A 16,316-nucleotide genomic window follows, 5' to 3' on the forward strand; every position below is an offset into this window, starting at 1 on the left:
TTGTATGTGTCGCATAGTTCTTGTACCTTCGCATTTTGGAACGGAGTTCCATTGTCCACGACTATCTCCCATGGTATTCAAAATTGACATATGATATGCTTCCAGATGAAGGACATAGTGTCTGTTTTGCTGACCGTGACGTAAGCCTCTGCTACAACCCACTTCGTGAAGTAATCAATGGCTACAAGAGCATACCGTCTTCCTCCAGCAGCCTTAGTTAGTTCACCTACTACATCCATACCCCATTTTGCAAAAAGCCAAGGTGCAACGATGGAGTGTAAGGTTTGAGCAGGTTGATGGATGGTGGGTGCAAATCGTTGGCATTTGTCGCATTTTTTGGCATAATCACGCACTTTTGTCATCATGTATGGCCAGTAATACCCTGCTGTAAGTGCTTTGTGTGCCAGACTCTGTCCCCTTGTGTGATTTCCACATGTCCCCTCACGTATTTCTTCTAACAATTTTTTAGCTTCTGATGGGCGCAAACACTGTAGGTAGAGGCCGTTGAAGGACTTTCGGTACAGCGTCCCATGGTTCATGGAATAGCGTTGTGCCCGAAGGCGCAGAAGTTTTGCGTCTTTTGGATTAGGTGGGAGTTCGAAAGTGGACAAGTATCTTATGATTAGATCCATCCAGCATTCAGGTTCTGATGAGGTTGAATAGACTTCCATGTCTTTGCTTGATCGGCTTATAGATATGGAGGACTGGCGTGTGCAACCTCCTGTAGAGGCTAATTTGGCGAGGGCATCGGCCTTCTGATTTTGTTCCCTAGGCACTTGTATGAGTTCGAACTGGCGAAAATGTGATCGCAAGTCAGTTACCTTCTGTAGAAGGTTAGCCAGATGGGGCGCCTTAGTATCAAAATTTCCAGCCACTTGCTCTATCATAAGCTGTGAGTCTCCCCTGACATTCAGACACTGGATGCCCATTTCTCGTGCTAGTTCTAGACCATAGATTAGTGCCTCATATTCTGCTTCATTATTAGTCGTGGATTGCCCTAAACGAATGGCTTCTTCGATTTTGAGGCCCGAGGGAGCCTCTAATACGATGCCAATGCCAGCCCCTTGGGAATTGGATGCTCCGTCAGTATACATCATCCACACCCATTGATCTTCTGACTCTAACAATTCTGGCAGAGTGTCAGGGGTGAATGACTGAATTTCGACCAGGAAGTCAGCTAGTACCTGTCCTTTTTTTGCTTTTCATGGCAAGAACTGAATATCATACGTTCCTAGCTCAATTTTCCATTTAGATAACCTTCCAGAGAGGTCAGGCTTACTCAATACTTGCTTTAATGGATAGTCCGTATATACAATGATGGTATGGCTTTCAAAATATTTTCGTAGCTTCTTCTTTGTCGTAAGGAGTGCGAGTGCCAATTGTTCCATCATACTGTAACGATTTTCAGCGTCCAGGAGCATCTTGCTGTAGTAGAACACTGGCCTCTGACAATTAGCTTCTTCTCGGAAGAGAACAGAACTCACAGCGAATTGTGAAATAGAGAGGTACAAGAATAAATCTTCGTTAGCTATGGGGGATCTCAATATAGGAGGGGAGCTCAAATAAGTTTTCAATTCTTCCAACGCTTTTCTTTGCTTCGGTCCCCAAGTGGTGTTGGTAGATTTCTTTATGCACTGCAAGAAGGGCTGGCAACGGTCAGACATTCGCGCTATGAATCGACTTAATGCTACTATTTTGCCCGTCAGAGTCTGTATGTCTCGGATGGTTCGGGGCTCTTTGACTTCTGAGAGGGACGCAATCTGTGTTGGATTCGCCTCGATGCCCCCTGACTGACGACGTACCCCAAGAACTGTCCAGAGGACACCCCAAAGACGCATTTGGAGGGGTTTAATTTCATTTTATATGCATCGAGGATGTTAAAACACTCGGTCAAGTCATCTATATGTGAAGAGCTTTGTTTGGACTTGATGACCATGTCGTCAATATAAACCTCCATATTTCTCCCGAGTAATGAGGAAAACAGCTTGTGCATCAGCCTTTGGTATGTTGCGCCTGCATTCTTTAGACCGAAGGGCATAACTTTGTAGCAATATAAACCACCTTCTGTTATGAAAGCCGTATGAATCTGATCCTCTGATTTCAAGGGGATCTGATTGTATCCAGAGTAAGTGTCAAGGAAGCTCATTCTTTCATATCCTGCCGTGGCGTCTATCATCTGATCGATCATCGGTAGAGGGTAGCTATCCTTAGGACATGCTTTGTTTAAATTTGTGTAGTCTATGCATACTCTCTTTTTCCCATTCTTCATTGGGACCACGACGGGGTTGGCAAGCCAACTGGGGTGTAAGCATTCTTCGATTGCCCCGGTGCTTAGGAGCCATTGGACCTCCTCTTGTATGACTTGATTCACCTCTGGAGCGAACCTCCTCTGCTTCTGCTTGACGGGTGGGAAGTTGTTGGAGATATTTAGGCTGTGACTCATGACAGAAGGGTCTATTCCGGGCATGTCATGTGGAGTCCAGGCGAAAGTTCTCATTCTGGTCTTGAGAAATCGTATGAGGGTCTGCCTCTCTTCTCCAGAGAGCTTGGTACTTACCAGCATTGCCTTAGAGGGGTCAACGTCGTCTAGACCCACTTGTTCTAAGGTATCTAGTGTAACTTGGGGTTTTTCTTGGTCTTCCTCTAGATCGATTCCTTTTAGGCACGCTGGTAGGTCCTGCTGTAATTGCTATTTGTCAGGGGAGTTGTCATGGGAAGCAGTGCCAGAGCTATTTATTTCTTTTAGGGTAAGGAAGCACTTTTTGGCCTGCTTCTGGCAGCCTTTAATGTCGACTGTGTAGGGCCCGTTGAATGATTGACACCGCATCACCTGATGTAGAGTTGAGACTACCCCCTGCATCCAGTGGATCAAATTTCTCCCCATGATGGGGTTGTAGCTTGTGGTGGAATCTATAATGAGAAAGTCTACTGGCAAGGCGCGTTCTACGGCCACCACAGTTAAGCGAATGACGCCCTTCGGATATACTCTTTGGCTGTTGAAGCCCAAAATGGGCGTGGTGGAGGGGCGGATATGATTCTCCTCTAGCCCCATCTTCTGGAAGGCTTCCCAGAAGAGGATGTCGACTCCACTGCCCCCGTCGATCAGAACTCTGCCCATTTGGCAATGGTCAACCTGTAGGGAAAGGACGAGTGGATCATCATGGGGTAGGTGTACGCCCTTCAGGTCAGCATCGGTGAAGGTGATTGCAGAGGCTGGGTAGCTTCTGTCTTCTGGAGTGACGAGGTTGACCACGTGGCCTAATGATTTGTATCGCTTCACTCGTTCCTCCATCCTTTTATGGATTTTGGTTGTATGCTCTTGATTGTCAGTGGATTCTATGATCCCGTGGATCATAGGGACTTGCTTAAGTGGCTCCTGTGTGCTGTCAGAGGTTGCGTGCACGGGGTATGACGCTTGTGGAGCAGGGGCAGAAGCGGGGTTATGCCGCGAGGCGCTTGGTCTGCTCGTCTCCTTGATGTATTGGGTAAGCCTCCCACTCCTCATGAGGGCTTGGATCTGATTGTTCAAATTATGGCATTCAACGATCGTATGACCATGACCTTTGTGGAAGAGACAGTATCTGCTTTTATCCCTTCTGTCAGAAGGAGTGGTAATTTTGTAGAGCTCTCGCCAGATTGGTCTGTCTTTATTTTCTTCATAAATGACTTCTTGCAGGATGGTGTATTCGAAGGATGGGTATCGTGATGACTGTCGATCCTGTCTTGGCATTTTTCCTTCTTTCGTGTGATCTGTTTGGTTTCGCTTCCTCTTGTCATCCCTAGCAGGTGGTGGAGGATTATTTGTTGGAGGAGCAGAGATGAGTGCAGACTTCTTCTGTGCGCGCTCTCAAAATTCTAATACCCTGAAGACGTCCTCGGCTCGGGTCTGCACGTCTGCCATGTCATATGGTGGTGTCATGGTGAGATTTTCATGTAAGAGAGATCCCACCTGCAAGCTTTTGACGAAGAGATTTACTGCGGTGAGTGGGTCGACGTCGTGGATTTGATGCACGAGGTCAATGAAACGCTGTAAGTATGCTTTCTGATGTTCATTCTCCCCCTGCTCAATCCGATAGAGATTGGCCATTGTTTTGGGTGCCTCTCGGTTTGCGTTGTATTGCTGTAAGAAGGTCCGTCGGAGATCACTAAAATTATTGAGTGACCCAGGTTTTAATTGTCGGAACCATAACAGAGCTGGCCTGGAGAAAGTCGTTGAAAAGACTTTGCATTGAATGGCTTCGTTATTAGCTTCTAATGCCATCTTTTGTGGAAATTGGAATAGATGGTTCAATGGATCTCCTTTTCCATTGAACGCAAGCAGGGAGGTGATGACGAAGTCTCGAGGCTTTGGCTCATTCTGGATCCACTCCGAGAAAGGAGATTTCTCAGTGGTTCTTGATACTAGATCCAAATGGTCGGTGGCGTAGGCTGATCGTCCATCTGAGAACTTGTGCATCATTTCCCTCATCATGTCTTCTTTCCAGCTGTCTAAGAACCGAATTGAGGGAACACGACCTTCAAAGGGGGAATCGTGCACGGCTTGAGGTGTGGTGCGTTGAGGCCAGATTTCAGCTCCTGGCTGAGCGGATCCAGTGGGTTCTGCTTCCATCCACCCATGCATGTCAGAGGTTGGGGCTTGTCGCTCTTCGGCCCCGGAGGATGGCGGGATGCCCTAAGAATTTTCGTTGCCTGGGTTCATGTTTTGATGAGGGGAATTAACGTGGTCGGTTGGAACTTCATATCTGCCAGAATCAAGATTGTTGTGAGCTTGGGTGTGGCGTGTTGTGTCAGCGGATTTGCGCAGCTCTGCGATCTCGGCTTCGAGCCTAGCTTGAGCTTCGGCCAATGTCTTAATTGCGTCGTCGGACCGCTGCTGGCTCGCTTCCAACAGGCAACACATTCTGTGCGACTGGGCCCGAAACTCCGTTGCCTTTTGGTGGCATGATTTCAGGGTTCATAGAGGATCTTGATTTCTTGTTTTGACTACGTGGCTATGGCAGAGATGTTTTTCCGTTTCCCACAGACGGCGCCAATTGTTGGTGCAACAATTTGTCTTTCTGTATCTGGAAGTAAAACCCAATGATGAATGATGACCTGCTACTATTCCGGTGATGAGGTTTGTCTTTGACTCGTCGGGATCACCTGCAAGAAAGACACTCCAATGCTTAAGTCAGTTCAAAGTTCGATCCATTTCCCTTCTAAGAATCTTATATTTATAGGGAAAAATATGCAAAGCAGTTAGTTGGTTCAAGTGAACCCTGGAATGGGGGGGGGGGGGAAGAAATAACTGAATTTCCCTCCAAAAATACCGACTTTGAATGTCTCGCTCAGGGGTCGGAGGCGCAGATCGCCTCTGACCCACAGCTTCTGCCTTCGGAACTTTTCTTTGCCAAAACGTTCCGTTGTGAATATTTGATAAATGAGGAAAGAGTTTTTTGGCCGAACATTTTGGGCCCAACACATTACAAAGTGAAAGTTGAAAAGGTCATATATACTATTCAAAATTATATAACTATGAAACTATATATTACTCTTACTTTAAACTGAAGCATATGTGGTAATAGCTGCTGTAGTAGCACATGTAAGTTTTTGTGATGCAGTTGTTCAAGTGATTAAATTCAATTGGGACATCCCCTTTTCCATTATTTTTTAGAAAAGATATATAGTAATAATTACATAGCAAAACAATTGGCTAAACATTTGAAAAGAACATGACAAATTATTAAAAGGCCAGATTAAGCTACCAAATAATTCAAACCTAGGCATTGGCATAGTGAAGTTAAGGTTGTATCACATGCCACGATTAAATAAGCTTGTCTGTTCTGGTATGTGCCTGTGAGATTGAACCAAAGGGACTTGGTATAGGCAAACATATCAACCCATCACACGATTTTCCTCCATATGAAGCGTTGGTGGTTGCCGCTTCATGCCGATGACCTATAATAGCAAGTGGTCAACATAACATTATAGTATGATTATATATATTTATGTAATGAAATATTTGTACATGCCTTCTCTTGTAGTGGCCTCAGTGATGGATAGTTTTGGTACAATTTTTGGTTTGAAGGGGGCTCTATTTGATGACACAATCCACCATAAGATGATGGAATTGAAGATAATGATGCAGAGCCTGAAAGTTGATTATTCATCTGAAACTGATTAATAGATTACATATACGATATAATATATAATATGTACACAAGACATACGTCTATTTGTATACAAAGCATCAAATATACTATTGAAGCTGAATGTTTCGTTACCTATTTGTATACAAAGCAACAAACATTACAGGATGAACTATTTCAACAAACACTGAGAATGCTTGAGAAAAAAATAAACACTTAGAATGTATTTCAATTTAGGTTCATGCAGGGACAACAAATGAATTATTATATTAATTTATATATATAAATTTGTAACAAAAAAAGATAATAACATTTGGGTGCTGATTGGTAACACTTAAAAAAAATTAAATAGTTTTTTATTTAATTAAGTAAAAATTTGACAATTAAACAAAAACAGTGTTTGATATCCTATAATTGAATTGTGTTTGTTTGTTTGACTGGTTTCATTAGAACAGCAATACTTGTATGAATGTACTTATTGTGTGTTGGCATACACATATAGCATAGCCTTTTGTACTTCTTGTTTCATATATGTTAGTTTTCTTCTTGTCCCTTCTCACAGAAGAAAGGTTTCAAAAAGGAAGATATATAGGCTCTTATTACCAACTTTGGACATCATGTTTGATAAAAGTTGGTTACAGTTCAACAGGTAATAAGAATTGAGGACTTAGTAAATATTAAGTTAATAAATTCATAGACAGATAGGTTATACCTTTCTCTAATAATTTTGAGTATATATTTTTCATTTAATTGTAGAGCCTCAGATGAGTATAAGCAAGGCGCTAAGAGTTTTGTAGAGACAATAGAGAAAGAGGCTAATTATCCAAAAAAATTATTGTGTCCCTGCAAAGTGTGTCGAAACTTAAGTCACCAAGATGTTAGCATTCTTTTATGAGCATTTGATCATAAATGGGATCGATCCAACTTAGAAAATATGGTTTCATCATGGGGAAGAAGTATCTAGAAGTGATGATATTGATGAAATGAATCATTTTGATGCTTATAATGTGTTTAGTGCTACAAATCTTGATGACTATGATTTTGACGAACGTGTAGAAGGCCCTGATGACAATTTCACCAAAAAATTAGAAGATGCAGAAATTCCATTATATCCACAGTGCACAAAATACACCAAGTTATCTACAATTGTTTCTTTGTATAAGCTTAAGACTTCTAATGGATTGTCGGATAAATGTTTTGATGAAATGCTAGGGCTTTTCCATGATATGCTACCTTTTGATAATGTGCTCCTCAAGTCTATGTACTCAGTGAGAAAATTTCTTCGAGCATTCGAGTTAGGATATGAAAGGATTCATGCATGTGTAAATGATTGTTGTCTATTTAGAAAAGATAAAGAGACGTTGGAAAATTGTCCAACATGTGGAACTTCTCGTTGGATGTCAGACAAGCTTACTGGCAAGGTTCGGAAAGGTGTCCCTGCAAAAGTTTTGAGGTATTTTCCTATAATCCCAAGGTTCAAACGAATGTTTAGATAAAAAACAATGGCTAAGAATTTAAGGTGGCATCACAATAATAAGAGTAACGATGGGAAAATGCGTCACCCTGTAGATTATATTGCTTGGGAGTTAGTGCATGAGAAATGGCCTTCTTTTTCAAAAGAAGAACGAAATCTTAGACTTGGACTTTCTACAGATGGATTCAATCCTTTTAGTAATTTGAGTAGTAAATATAGTGTTTGGCCTGTGATGATGGTTATGTATAACTTGCCCCCATGGTTATGCATGAAACAAGAAAATGTTTTATTGTCATTGTTAATTCCAGGACCGTAGCAACCTGGAAATGACATTGATGTATATTTAGAACCACTCATAGAGGACTTGAATGTATTATGGAATGAGGGAGTTGAAGTTCATGATTCTTTTGATAACACAACTTTCATGTTGAGAGCAATTTTGATGTGGACCATCCAAGATTTTCCAGCTTATGGGAATCTTGCTGGATGTAAAACTAAGGGGTATTGTAGTTGTCCTTTATGTGGTAAAGATACACATTCAGAGTGGTTAAAACATAGCTCAAAGTTTTCATTTCGAGGCCATCAGAAATTTCTTCAAACAAACCATCAATTTCGAACTAAAAAAAGTTGGTTTGATGGAAAAGAAGATCTTGGAAGTGCACCAAGGATAATGAATGGGTATTAGGAGTGGATTACACCCACAAGAGCAAGGGACGAGAAACTACCTTCCACCAGCTATACATACACTTTCAAAGGACGAGAAACACTTATTTTGTGAACGTTTGTTCTTGTTGAAGGTACCAGATGGGTATAGTTCAAATATTCGAAATTGTGTTTCAATGGAACAATGCAAGCTTGTGGGTCTTAAGTCACACGATTGTCACATTTTGATGCAACAATTACTACCAGTTGCAATAAGAGGATTGATGCCTAAGGGTCCAAGGGATGCTATAATAAGATTATGTGCATTCTTCAATCGAATATGTCAACGAGTTATTGACAGGGAGAGCTTGATGACATTTGAAAATGAAGTTGCTGAAACGTTATGCTTGTTTGAGAGATTCTTTCCACCATCATTTTTTGATGTCATGATTCACTTGGTGATTCATATTGGACGAGAAGCACGATTATGTGGATCGATTCAATTTCGATGGATGTATCCCTTTGAGAGGTGAATTAATAAAAAAAATTATTATTCTTTTATATTTATTGTGATATATGGATAGTTTATTAATGATGTACTAATATCTGATGTGATAGACGTATGAAAACACTCAAAGAATATGTCAGAAATCGAGCAAGGCCTGAAGGTTGTATTGCAGAGTCTTATCTTGCAGATGAGTGTGTGATTTTTTGTAATGAATTCATTAACAGAACAGGTGAATTGAACACAAAAAAAGGTCGTAATGAAGAGTGGGCCAATGATGTGTTACTTGAAGGTCGTCCAATTTTTGGGAAAAAATAAATTACGATAACAGATGAGTGGATAGAAATTGCACACCGATATGTTCTGCTGAACACATCTATTGTAGAGCCTTTTATAGAGTAAGTCCATGATGGGTCCTAATTGTTAGTTTTTATGTTCAAAATTAAGTGATTTTAGCCATTTTATTTGAATAAATTAGGATGCATATGGAGGAGTTAAGGAAAACAAACAAAATTTATGAGAGAAATAGTGGCTTACTTTGGAAAAGACATGTAGAGACATTTCCAAAATGGCTGAAGGAAAAGGTAAACTAGTTCATTCTGAACTGATTTAGCTTAGTGTGTTAAGTTGAGGGATATGACTAATTGAAAACTATATTTAATAACAGGTTCCTATTGATGTGGCTGAAGAAAAAAATTTGTTGAAATGGCTAGCATATGGACCCAGAAAACAAGCAATATCTTACACAGGATTTATTATCAATGGTCAAAGATTCCATGTAAAGGATATTGAGAAGTCTACACAAAATAGTGGTGTTTCCATTGATGCAACAACCATGTGCAGATCTAGTACTAAAGATATATCGCAAGTTGCTGGTGTAGTTTCCTACTATGGGGTCCTGAAAGAGATAATCTTGTTAGATTATTACACAGTTCAAATTCCAATTTTCAAATGTCATTGGGCTAATGTTCCTAATGGTGTTAGGGTAGAAGATGGTCTTACATTAGTAAACCTGCACCAAAGTCAATCACAATTTGTTAAAGACCCTTTCATTTTAGCTTCACAAGCTAAACAAGTTTTCTACTCTAGAGAACATGATTCTTCCAGTTGGTATGTGGTGTTAAGGGCACCCCCCAGAGGATTGTATGACTTGGAATATTATGATAAGCATGAGTATATGCCTATCATTTCAGAAGAAAATTTTGAAACTGAGTTTGATGATGTACTTGAAGAAGATCAATATGTGAGAGTGGATTGTGAGGCCACGTTAGTTTGAATATCATGTTGTTTTATTGACAATTGAACTAATCTTGTAGTACTTGTACTTGTTAGTTGTTATGTTCATTTCCCATATGGGACTTATGGTGGCTGTATTCTCATTTTAGTATAACTAGTATAACTAGTAAGTATTCTTACTAGTATTATATAAACAAGAAAAATAAATATATAAACATTAAATTTTCCCAGCTCCAGCACTGGCTGAACAGCTCTAGCAGTTGCTTCCAATAGCTGCCATTTTACATAGATTAATAACCAGCCAAGCATTTAGAGTGAATAAGGATAAGTACTAGGTAGGCGATTTAGGCTATTTGGGCACTTGAGTGTTCAGCATCAGGAAATATAGAGCAACTAAGGATGTCAAGACTGATTGTTAACATGAAAGGTTGATATGGATGAATGCACCAAAACTAGAAAAATTGATGAATTAAAAATGAAAACTGAATATAACCTGATAAATGGAAACCTTAAGGGTAGGTAAAGTTTGTATCTGTAGTGGTGAGAAAGGACATAAATGGAAAGACCAAGCAAAAAAGAAAAAAAGAGATTGAAAAACAAATTCAGGTTGCTTACTCCAGGCTGTTGGCAGTTTTAGACAAGTGCCAACTTCCTAGTAGTAGTTATATGAGCATAGAAAACATGAGCAAACCCCAATGGCTTAACTTTTTAAGCTACTAGTCTGACATACAATTAAATTAGACCAGCACACAAAGTCACTGCAAATATAAACAAGAAAAATAAATATATAAACATTAAATTTTAAAAAAACATAATATTTATTTTTACTTCAAAATACAAAAATGGTATGTGCAGAAAATGAAGTAGGGCTGACGTATATACTGAGATTGCATATTCACTAAAAATAGCAGTAGATAAAAGGAAAATAAATATGTTGAATTTGACTATGGTTTTCATTATAGGCCTTAATGGGTATTTATTCCACATATTTTCAATGATGCTTGGGAAGTTAATTCAAGTTGCTTTTACTAGTTTTCAATCTGGATTGGATTGTTTTTGTTCTGTGATGTGTTAGGCCATCAATTTATTTTTTCATGTTTTTGTTTTGTGATTATTTTATTTGTTACTTTCATGAGACATTATTTTAATTAAATAAAAGTACATAACAACAAATTGCATTGCAAGTTTCACTAAATTACTTAACCCTGCTTTTTAGTGGGCAAAGTTGCTAAGGGATCAAAAACCTCAAATGAGGTGAGAGATTAAATAATTGCCCTTTAAAAAAATGCACCAAGAAAACAAAAGAGTGGAGAGATAAGAAAAAAACTGGGCACCATAAACATATATATATATTATTACAACTGGAACATTTCCTACACCATAGTCTTTCATTTAAATGGTGGGAAAATAATTTTATTAATGTTGGACTTGATTTCATACATTAATGTTGAGTTAACTAGTTTCATGCATTAAATCAGGTACTACCACAAAATATGCCTCCAAAAATGACATCACAACGAAAGATGATAGTAAGAGAAGACTCTTCCGAAGATCTAGAAACAACCACAACCCATATAAGCTCCACTAAGAGAAAGAGGTCACTTAGGAAAAAAACATTTGACACAGAGCAATTAACACCACTCATTAGCTTTTATCATACATTGGCGAAAACACCCACTCAAACTTCATCTACTCCAATGTTAGATTCACCACCAGCCAATACTAGGGGATCTCACAAAAGGGTGCTTGGGAAAACACATAAAACTCCTATAGAAGATAATCATGGGTCATTAATGGCAACACGAAAGTCACCTCGCCTACAATCATTAGGGGTACAAGATCTTGGAAGCTCATCAAAATCTATTGCTGATAACTGTGTTGTTGACCACATAGAAGAACGTACAAAAAAGAGAACAAGAGGTCCAACTAAAATGAAGTCTATTGCAACTAATAGTGATGGTCGTTTGGAAGTGAAGTTTAATTCCAAAGGACAACCAATTGGTACAACATCGATAAAATTGTCTTCTTTTTTAGGAGCACTTGTGAGAGAAATTGTGCCAATAACAATAACTGATTGGAGGAAGATCACTCCAGGAATGAAAGAAGTTTTATGGAAATCTATACAGGTATAAAGTCTAATCAATATTTATTGTACTATTTTTTATGATCATATAGTTTGCTACATTTTTTTGACACTAATATATTTGCATGTTTAATTTTTTACTAGGCAAGATATAAGGTTGACAAAGAATGGCAAAAGTACTATGTCTTTAGAACAATGGCAGATCTTTGGAGAGCTTTTAAATCAAGATTGGTTTCTAAACTGAGGAAGGCACCCAATGAAGAAGCAAGAATGAACCTGAAACCTGATAACATCAACTCAGAAATTGAGTGGAAAAGTTATGTTAGAGAAAAAACTAGTGCTGAGTTTAAGGTACCTTAATTTCAATTTTTGTTCTAAACTTATTACAAATTCAAGTTCATTTATGATTAATACTATTATCATTAATCCTTGATTCTAATAGGCCAAAAGTGAGAAATTCAGAAAGATACGGACAAAGCAATTGCCTCACACTTGTAGCCGTAAAGCATTTGCACGCTTGACTGAAGAATTGGTAAAATTAGATCTATTTGTATGTGATTTATAAGAAATTGATTTTATCTCAAATTTTAATTAATATTTTTTACATCCTTTGCTAGGTTAATAATAGTGTAAGCAAAGAAGCACCTTCTAGAGTTGATGTTTGGACTAAGGCACATAAGAAGAAAAATGGTCAACCTGTAAATTTAGAAGTGGCTGAAGCTTTTGTATGAACTAACTTTATTTAATTATGATTTTATTTGTTTTTATTACATACTTTTCATCTAACTATTACCATTGTTGATTTTACATATATATTTTCAGGATTTAGTGGAAGAATATAAAAAAGATCTAACTATTTCTTCAACTACAAGTGTTAATGATGACATTCTAACAAAGGTCCTTGGCCCTGAAAAGAATACATATTTGAGGGCTTTTGGAAGAGGAGTTACTCGGTCAAAGTTGGAAATTTTTTCTGAACGAGATGATCACATGATTCAAATAAAAGATCAATGTAATGACTTGAAGGATAGAATGTCACACATGGAGCAACTAATTCAATCTTTACTAAAAAATCAGGTAAGTTATTTTTTTTTCATGAATTCGGTTATAATTAGTGTTTTTTATGTTAAACTAGTTTTCCATTCAACTAATGGCTGATGTATAATATCACTATAGAATGAACCTGTTCAAAGTGGGGAGTAATCAAATGCCCATGTTCCATCATCTCCTGTGGTAATTTCCTAATCATTAAGTCTTAAACTTTCTCCACTTTTTATAAATGAATTCTAACTATTGCCACTATTCTTAAAGAGTGTAAGGGATAACATTTATGGCAAAAAATGCAAAATATTGGATTGGACTGGATCTGGAGATATTATTGCAGATGGACACTTCATTTCAAGTGACCCAAAAGATGAGGTCCATCATGTTCCTCTTGGTCCAAATGCCATGAAAGTGGGAATAGATTTTGCAAGGAAACCCAATGCATTTCTTTGGAGGCCTACATCTAACATTTTCCATATGGAAGATGCTATTGGTAGTATAATTTCTTGGCGAACTGAAAAAGTGAGAATGAACTGACCAAGTAAGTATATTTTGCAAACTCTACATTACTACTCTACTATTTGTTTTTTTATATATGTCTAAGTAATTTAATTATGTTTATTTTGCATTCTAATGCAGTTGGTTGTGATGCCATACTTCATATAGTTAGGCTCTTGAGGTGTATTTTCTTTTCCTTGTACTCTTTATAATGGAAAATATCTTGTTGGCTTGCTTTAGTAGTATAAACCATGCATGAATATAATATTTATGTCTTTTAACATTAATAGTGGTTTAATATTGTTGTTGTTGTTTCATTTCTGACCAGGACACAGATAGATGGAAACAAATGGAAGGTCATGGCACACTTTTTGAGCTCGGAAATAGGCTTTCAAATCTAGTGCAAATAACAAAGCATCAAAATATCTTTGGATTTCGTTGTTCACTTTTAAAGTGAAACATGAAAGTTTTTTCAAATTTTAGCTAGAAGTTTATTATGATGACTTTGATTCTCTAAACTTTACTTTTTGAAAGATGGTTCACTTAAGTGAAATATGTATTTGGACCAAGTTACCTAATATGATGATATTGACATTTTTTAAGATCTAATGCTTTTTTTTTTTATCATTATATTGTTATCAAGGAAAAAAAATAAATTTTATTAAAATATAATATAAATAAAAAAATAACAAATATAACCAAAAGTTATCATTAATATAATAATAACAAGCACAAAATGTTATAAAAAATCTATAATAACATTTTTATAACACTTAAATAATGACATGAAATAAGCATAATGTTTAACTATTGAATAAATATAACAAGCACAAAATGTTATAAAAGAATTTATAATAACATTTTTTATAACACTTAAATAATATCATCTCTTAACAAAATATTTATAAGCTTGATACATAGTTATTGTATGTATTTTGTAACAAAGAAAAACTGTTATAGAATAGTTAATTATAACACTATTGATAACACTTGAAAATTATTATAAAAAATTCAAGACTTTTAATAACATGGGCTATGTTAACAATGGGTAAAGTGTTATAAACTGTTTTCGATAGCACTTTTTCAGAGTTATCCATAACATTTTTTCTTCTAGTGAAACATGTACACTTGAAAAAATATATTGGAAAGTAGGTCTCAAAATGAAGATAAACTCACCATGATAATGGTGGTATAGAAGGGTTATATTCACACTTTGAGTTTATCTTATTTTATTTATTAAAATATTAATTTTTATAAAGACACCCCTTCATTTCCAAAAGTGGGTCTTATTTGAAAAATAGTACACCACAACTTTCTTAAACATTATTAGAAATTGTCATATGTTCCATTTCACCCAGGTATCTTCACCTCTTCCATCTTAATCTCGTCGACTACAACTCCATTGTTGCTGCATTCCATGGCTGATCAGTGTCTTCCACCTCCCTTCCCCTGCACCATTGTGTCAGACTTTTCCTATGCAGTGAATTATTTTCTACGTAGTCAATCAAGTAATAAATAGCTAGTAAGAATGTCTCCACAAAGATTGAAAAATATAAATTTAAATTAAAAACACAATAGTACTTGACAAAATTAAAGCAATTGAATACTAACATTTAACTTGAACAAATAGTAAGAAAAATAGTCTTGAACAAATAACTTGATGTAATAAATTGATGAAAATAGTTAGGAATAATGAATTCCCCTAATTTGCATTTCAACCCCTATGGTTGTAAAACAAAGTTTACAGTAAAATTACTCTTGTAACAAAGATTTCAAAACAATTATACATGTCATCTTTCCAAATACACATACTAAAGTTCTCATAATTCAATCCATGTATTCTTATACTAATCCAATTTATCAATCTTATAAGTTTGTATGGTGAATAAAATATCTCTATAATATTGACTATGAATAACTTGGTAATCAAACATGCATCAAATAAGCCTATCTACTAATTTCAAAGAATTTTAATTAGCTTATATCTCACTAAAGTTTATCAATATCAAACAAGAATTAACAACAAATATTGCATAAATGAACAAAAGAAAATTGCATAACTAAAATTCAACAATATGGGTTTTACTACAAATTAGGGTTCATCAATATTCCTAATTTTAAGAAAGTTAGTTCATACAAATTATCAAAATCACAACAATATATCATCAATATTATCTCAAAGAGTTCAAAGATGGGAAAAATCAAATTCTAGGGAAAAGAAAAGTTTAGAGAAGCAAACCAAGATGATGGAAATCTTCTCTTCATTATTCCCTTGTAGCTCTTCTTCTTCCTCTAGCTTTCTTCTCTGATTTTTTCCTCCCTTTTTTCTATGATTTTTTTGGCTAAAAAGTATACAGACTAATGGCTTATTCAATGCTTGGGTGGCTGAACCAAAGTAAAGAAGTTTAGGGCTCTCAAAATGGCATTATACCCCCCCTTTTTTTTTCTATTTTTTACACACGTCTCTACTTAAGACCAGCTCACTTTCTTTTTTAAGATAAAATGGACATCATCATCATCATTTTCACCTCAACCAAAATTTCCAACTCAATTAATGAGTTTCAATGTGTACAAAATACCTCAATTGCCCTTATGCTCTTTCCTACTACTTTGCTACAACAAAGTTCATTTTTCAACTTTAAATTATTTTCTCCAAATTTCTCTTATTTAATATGGATTTCGTTTGTGCAGTCTGTGAAACTGAGG

General features: G+C 36.7%; 4 protein-coding genes and 1 long non-coding RNA gene across 5 annotated transcripts; 4 read left to right on the forward strand and 1 right to left on the reverse strand.

Annotated features, from left to right (window-relative positions):
• Window positions 1-2,689: 2,689 nt before the first annotated feature.
• On the reverse strand, window positions 2,690-3,730 carry LOC133779153 (uncharacterized). The gene has a single exon (XM_062219146.1). The coding sequence runs from the start codon at window positions 3,728-3,730 to the stop codon at window positions 2,690-2,692; it is 1,041 nt and encodes a 346-aa protein (XP_062075130.1).
• Window positions 3,731-8,276: 4,546 nt separating this feature from the next.
• LOC133779154 (uncharacterized) lies at window positions 8,277-9,067 on the forward strand. The gene is made up of 2 exons (XM_062219147.1): window positions 8,277-8,773; window positions 8,863-9,067. The coding sequence occupies exons 1-2, from the start codon at window positions 8,277-8,279 to the stop codon at window positions 9,065-9,067; spliced, it is 702 nt and encodes a 233-aa protein (XP_062075131.1).
• LOC133834843 (uncharacterized) lies at window positions 9,063-10,751 on the forward strand. The gene is made up of 2 exons (XM_062264602.1): window positions 9,063-9,333; window positions 9,417-10,751. Exons 1-2 carry the CDS (start codon window positions 9,229-9,231, stop codon window positions 10,023-10,025), a joined length of 714 nt encoding a protein of 237 aa, XP_062120586.1. The 5' UTR covers window positions 9,063-9,228; the 3' UTR covers window positions 10,026-10,751.
• A 576-nt stretch (window positions 10,752-11,327) lies between these two features.
• LOC133779155 (uncharacterized) lies at window positions 11,328-12,633 on the forward strand. The gene is made up of 3 exons (XM_062219148.1): window positions 11,328-12,111; window positions 12,213-12,419; window positions 12,511-12,633. The coding sequence occupies exons 1-3, from the start codon at window positions 11,479-11,481 to the stop codon at window positions 12,631-12,633; spliced, it is 963 nt and encodes a 320-aa protein (XP_062075132.1). The 5' UTR covers window positions 11,328-11,478.
• A 70-nt stretch (window positions 12,634-12,703) lies between these two features.
• On the forward strand, window positions 12,704-14,211 carry LOC133780426 (uncharacterized). Its single transcript, XR_009869305.1, has 6 exons — window positions 12,704-12,793; window positions 12,891-13,145; window positions 13,245-13,301; window positions 13,380-13,653; window positions 13,752-13,791; window positions 13,939-14,211. It is a non-coding gene; the product is annotated as an uncharacterized LOC133780426 (long non-coding RNA).
• Window positions 14,212-16,316: the final 2,105 nt, after the last annotated feature.

The sequence above is a fragment of the Humulus lupulus genome, chromosome 5 (genome assembly GCF_963169125.1).
Source record: "Humulus lupulus chromosome 5, drHumLupu1.1, whole genome shotgun sequence".
Taxonomy (NCBI): domain Eukaryota; kingdom Viridiplantae; phylum Streptophyta; class Magnoliopsida; order Rosales; family Cannabaceae; genus Humulus; species Humulus lupulus.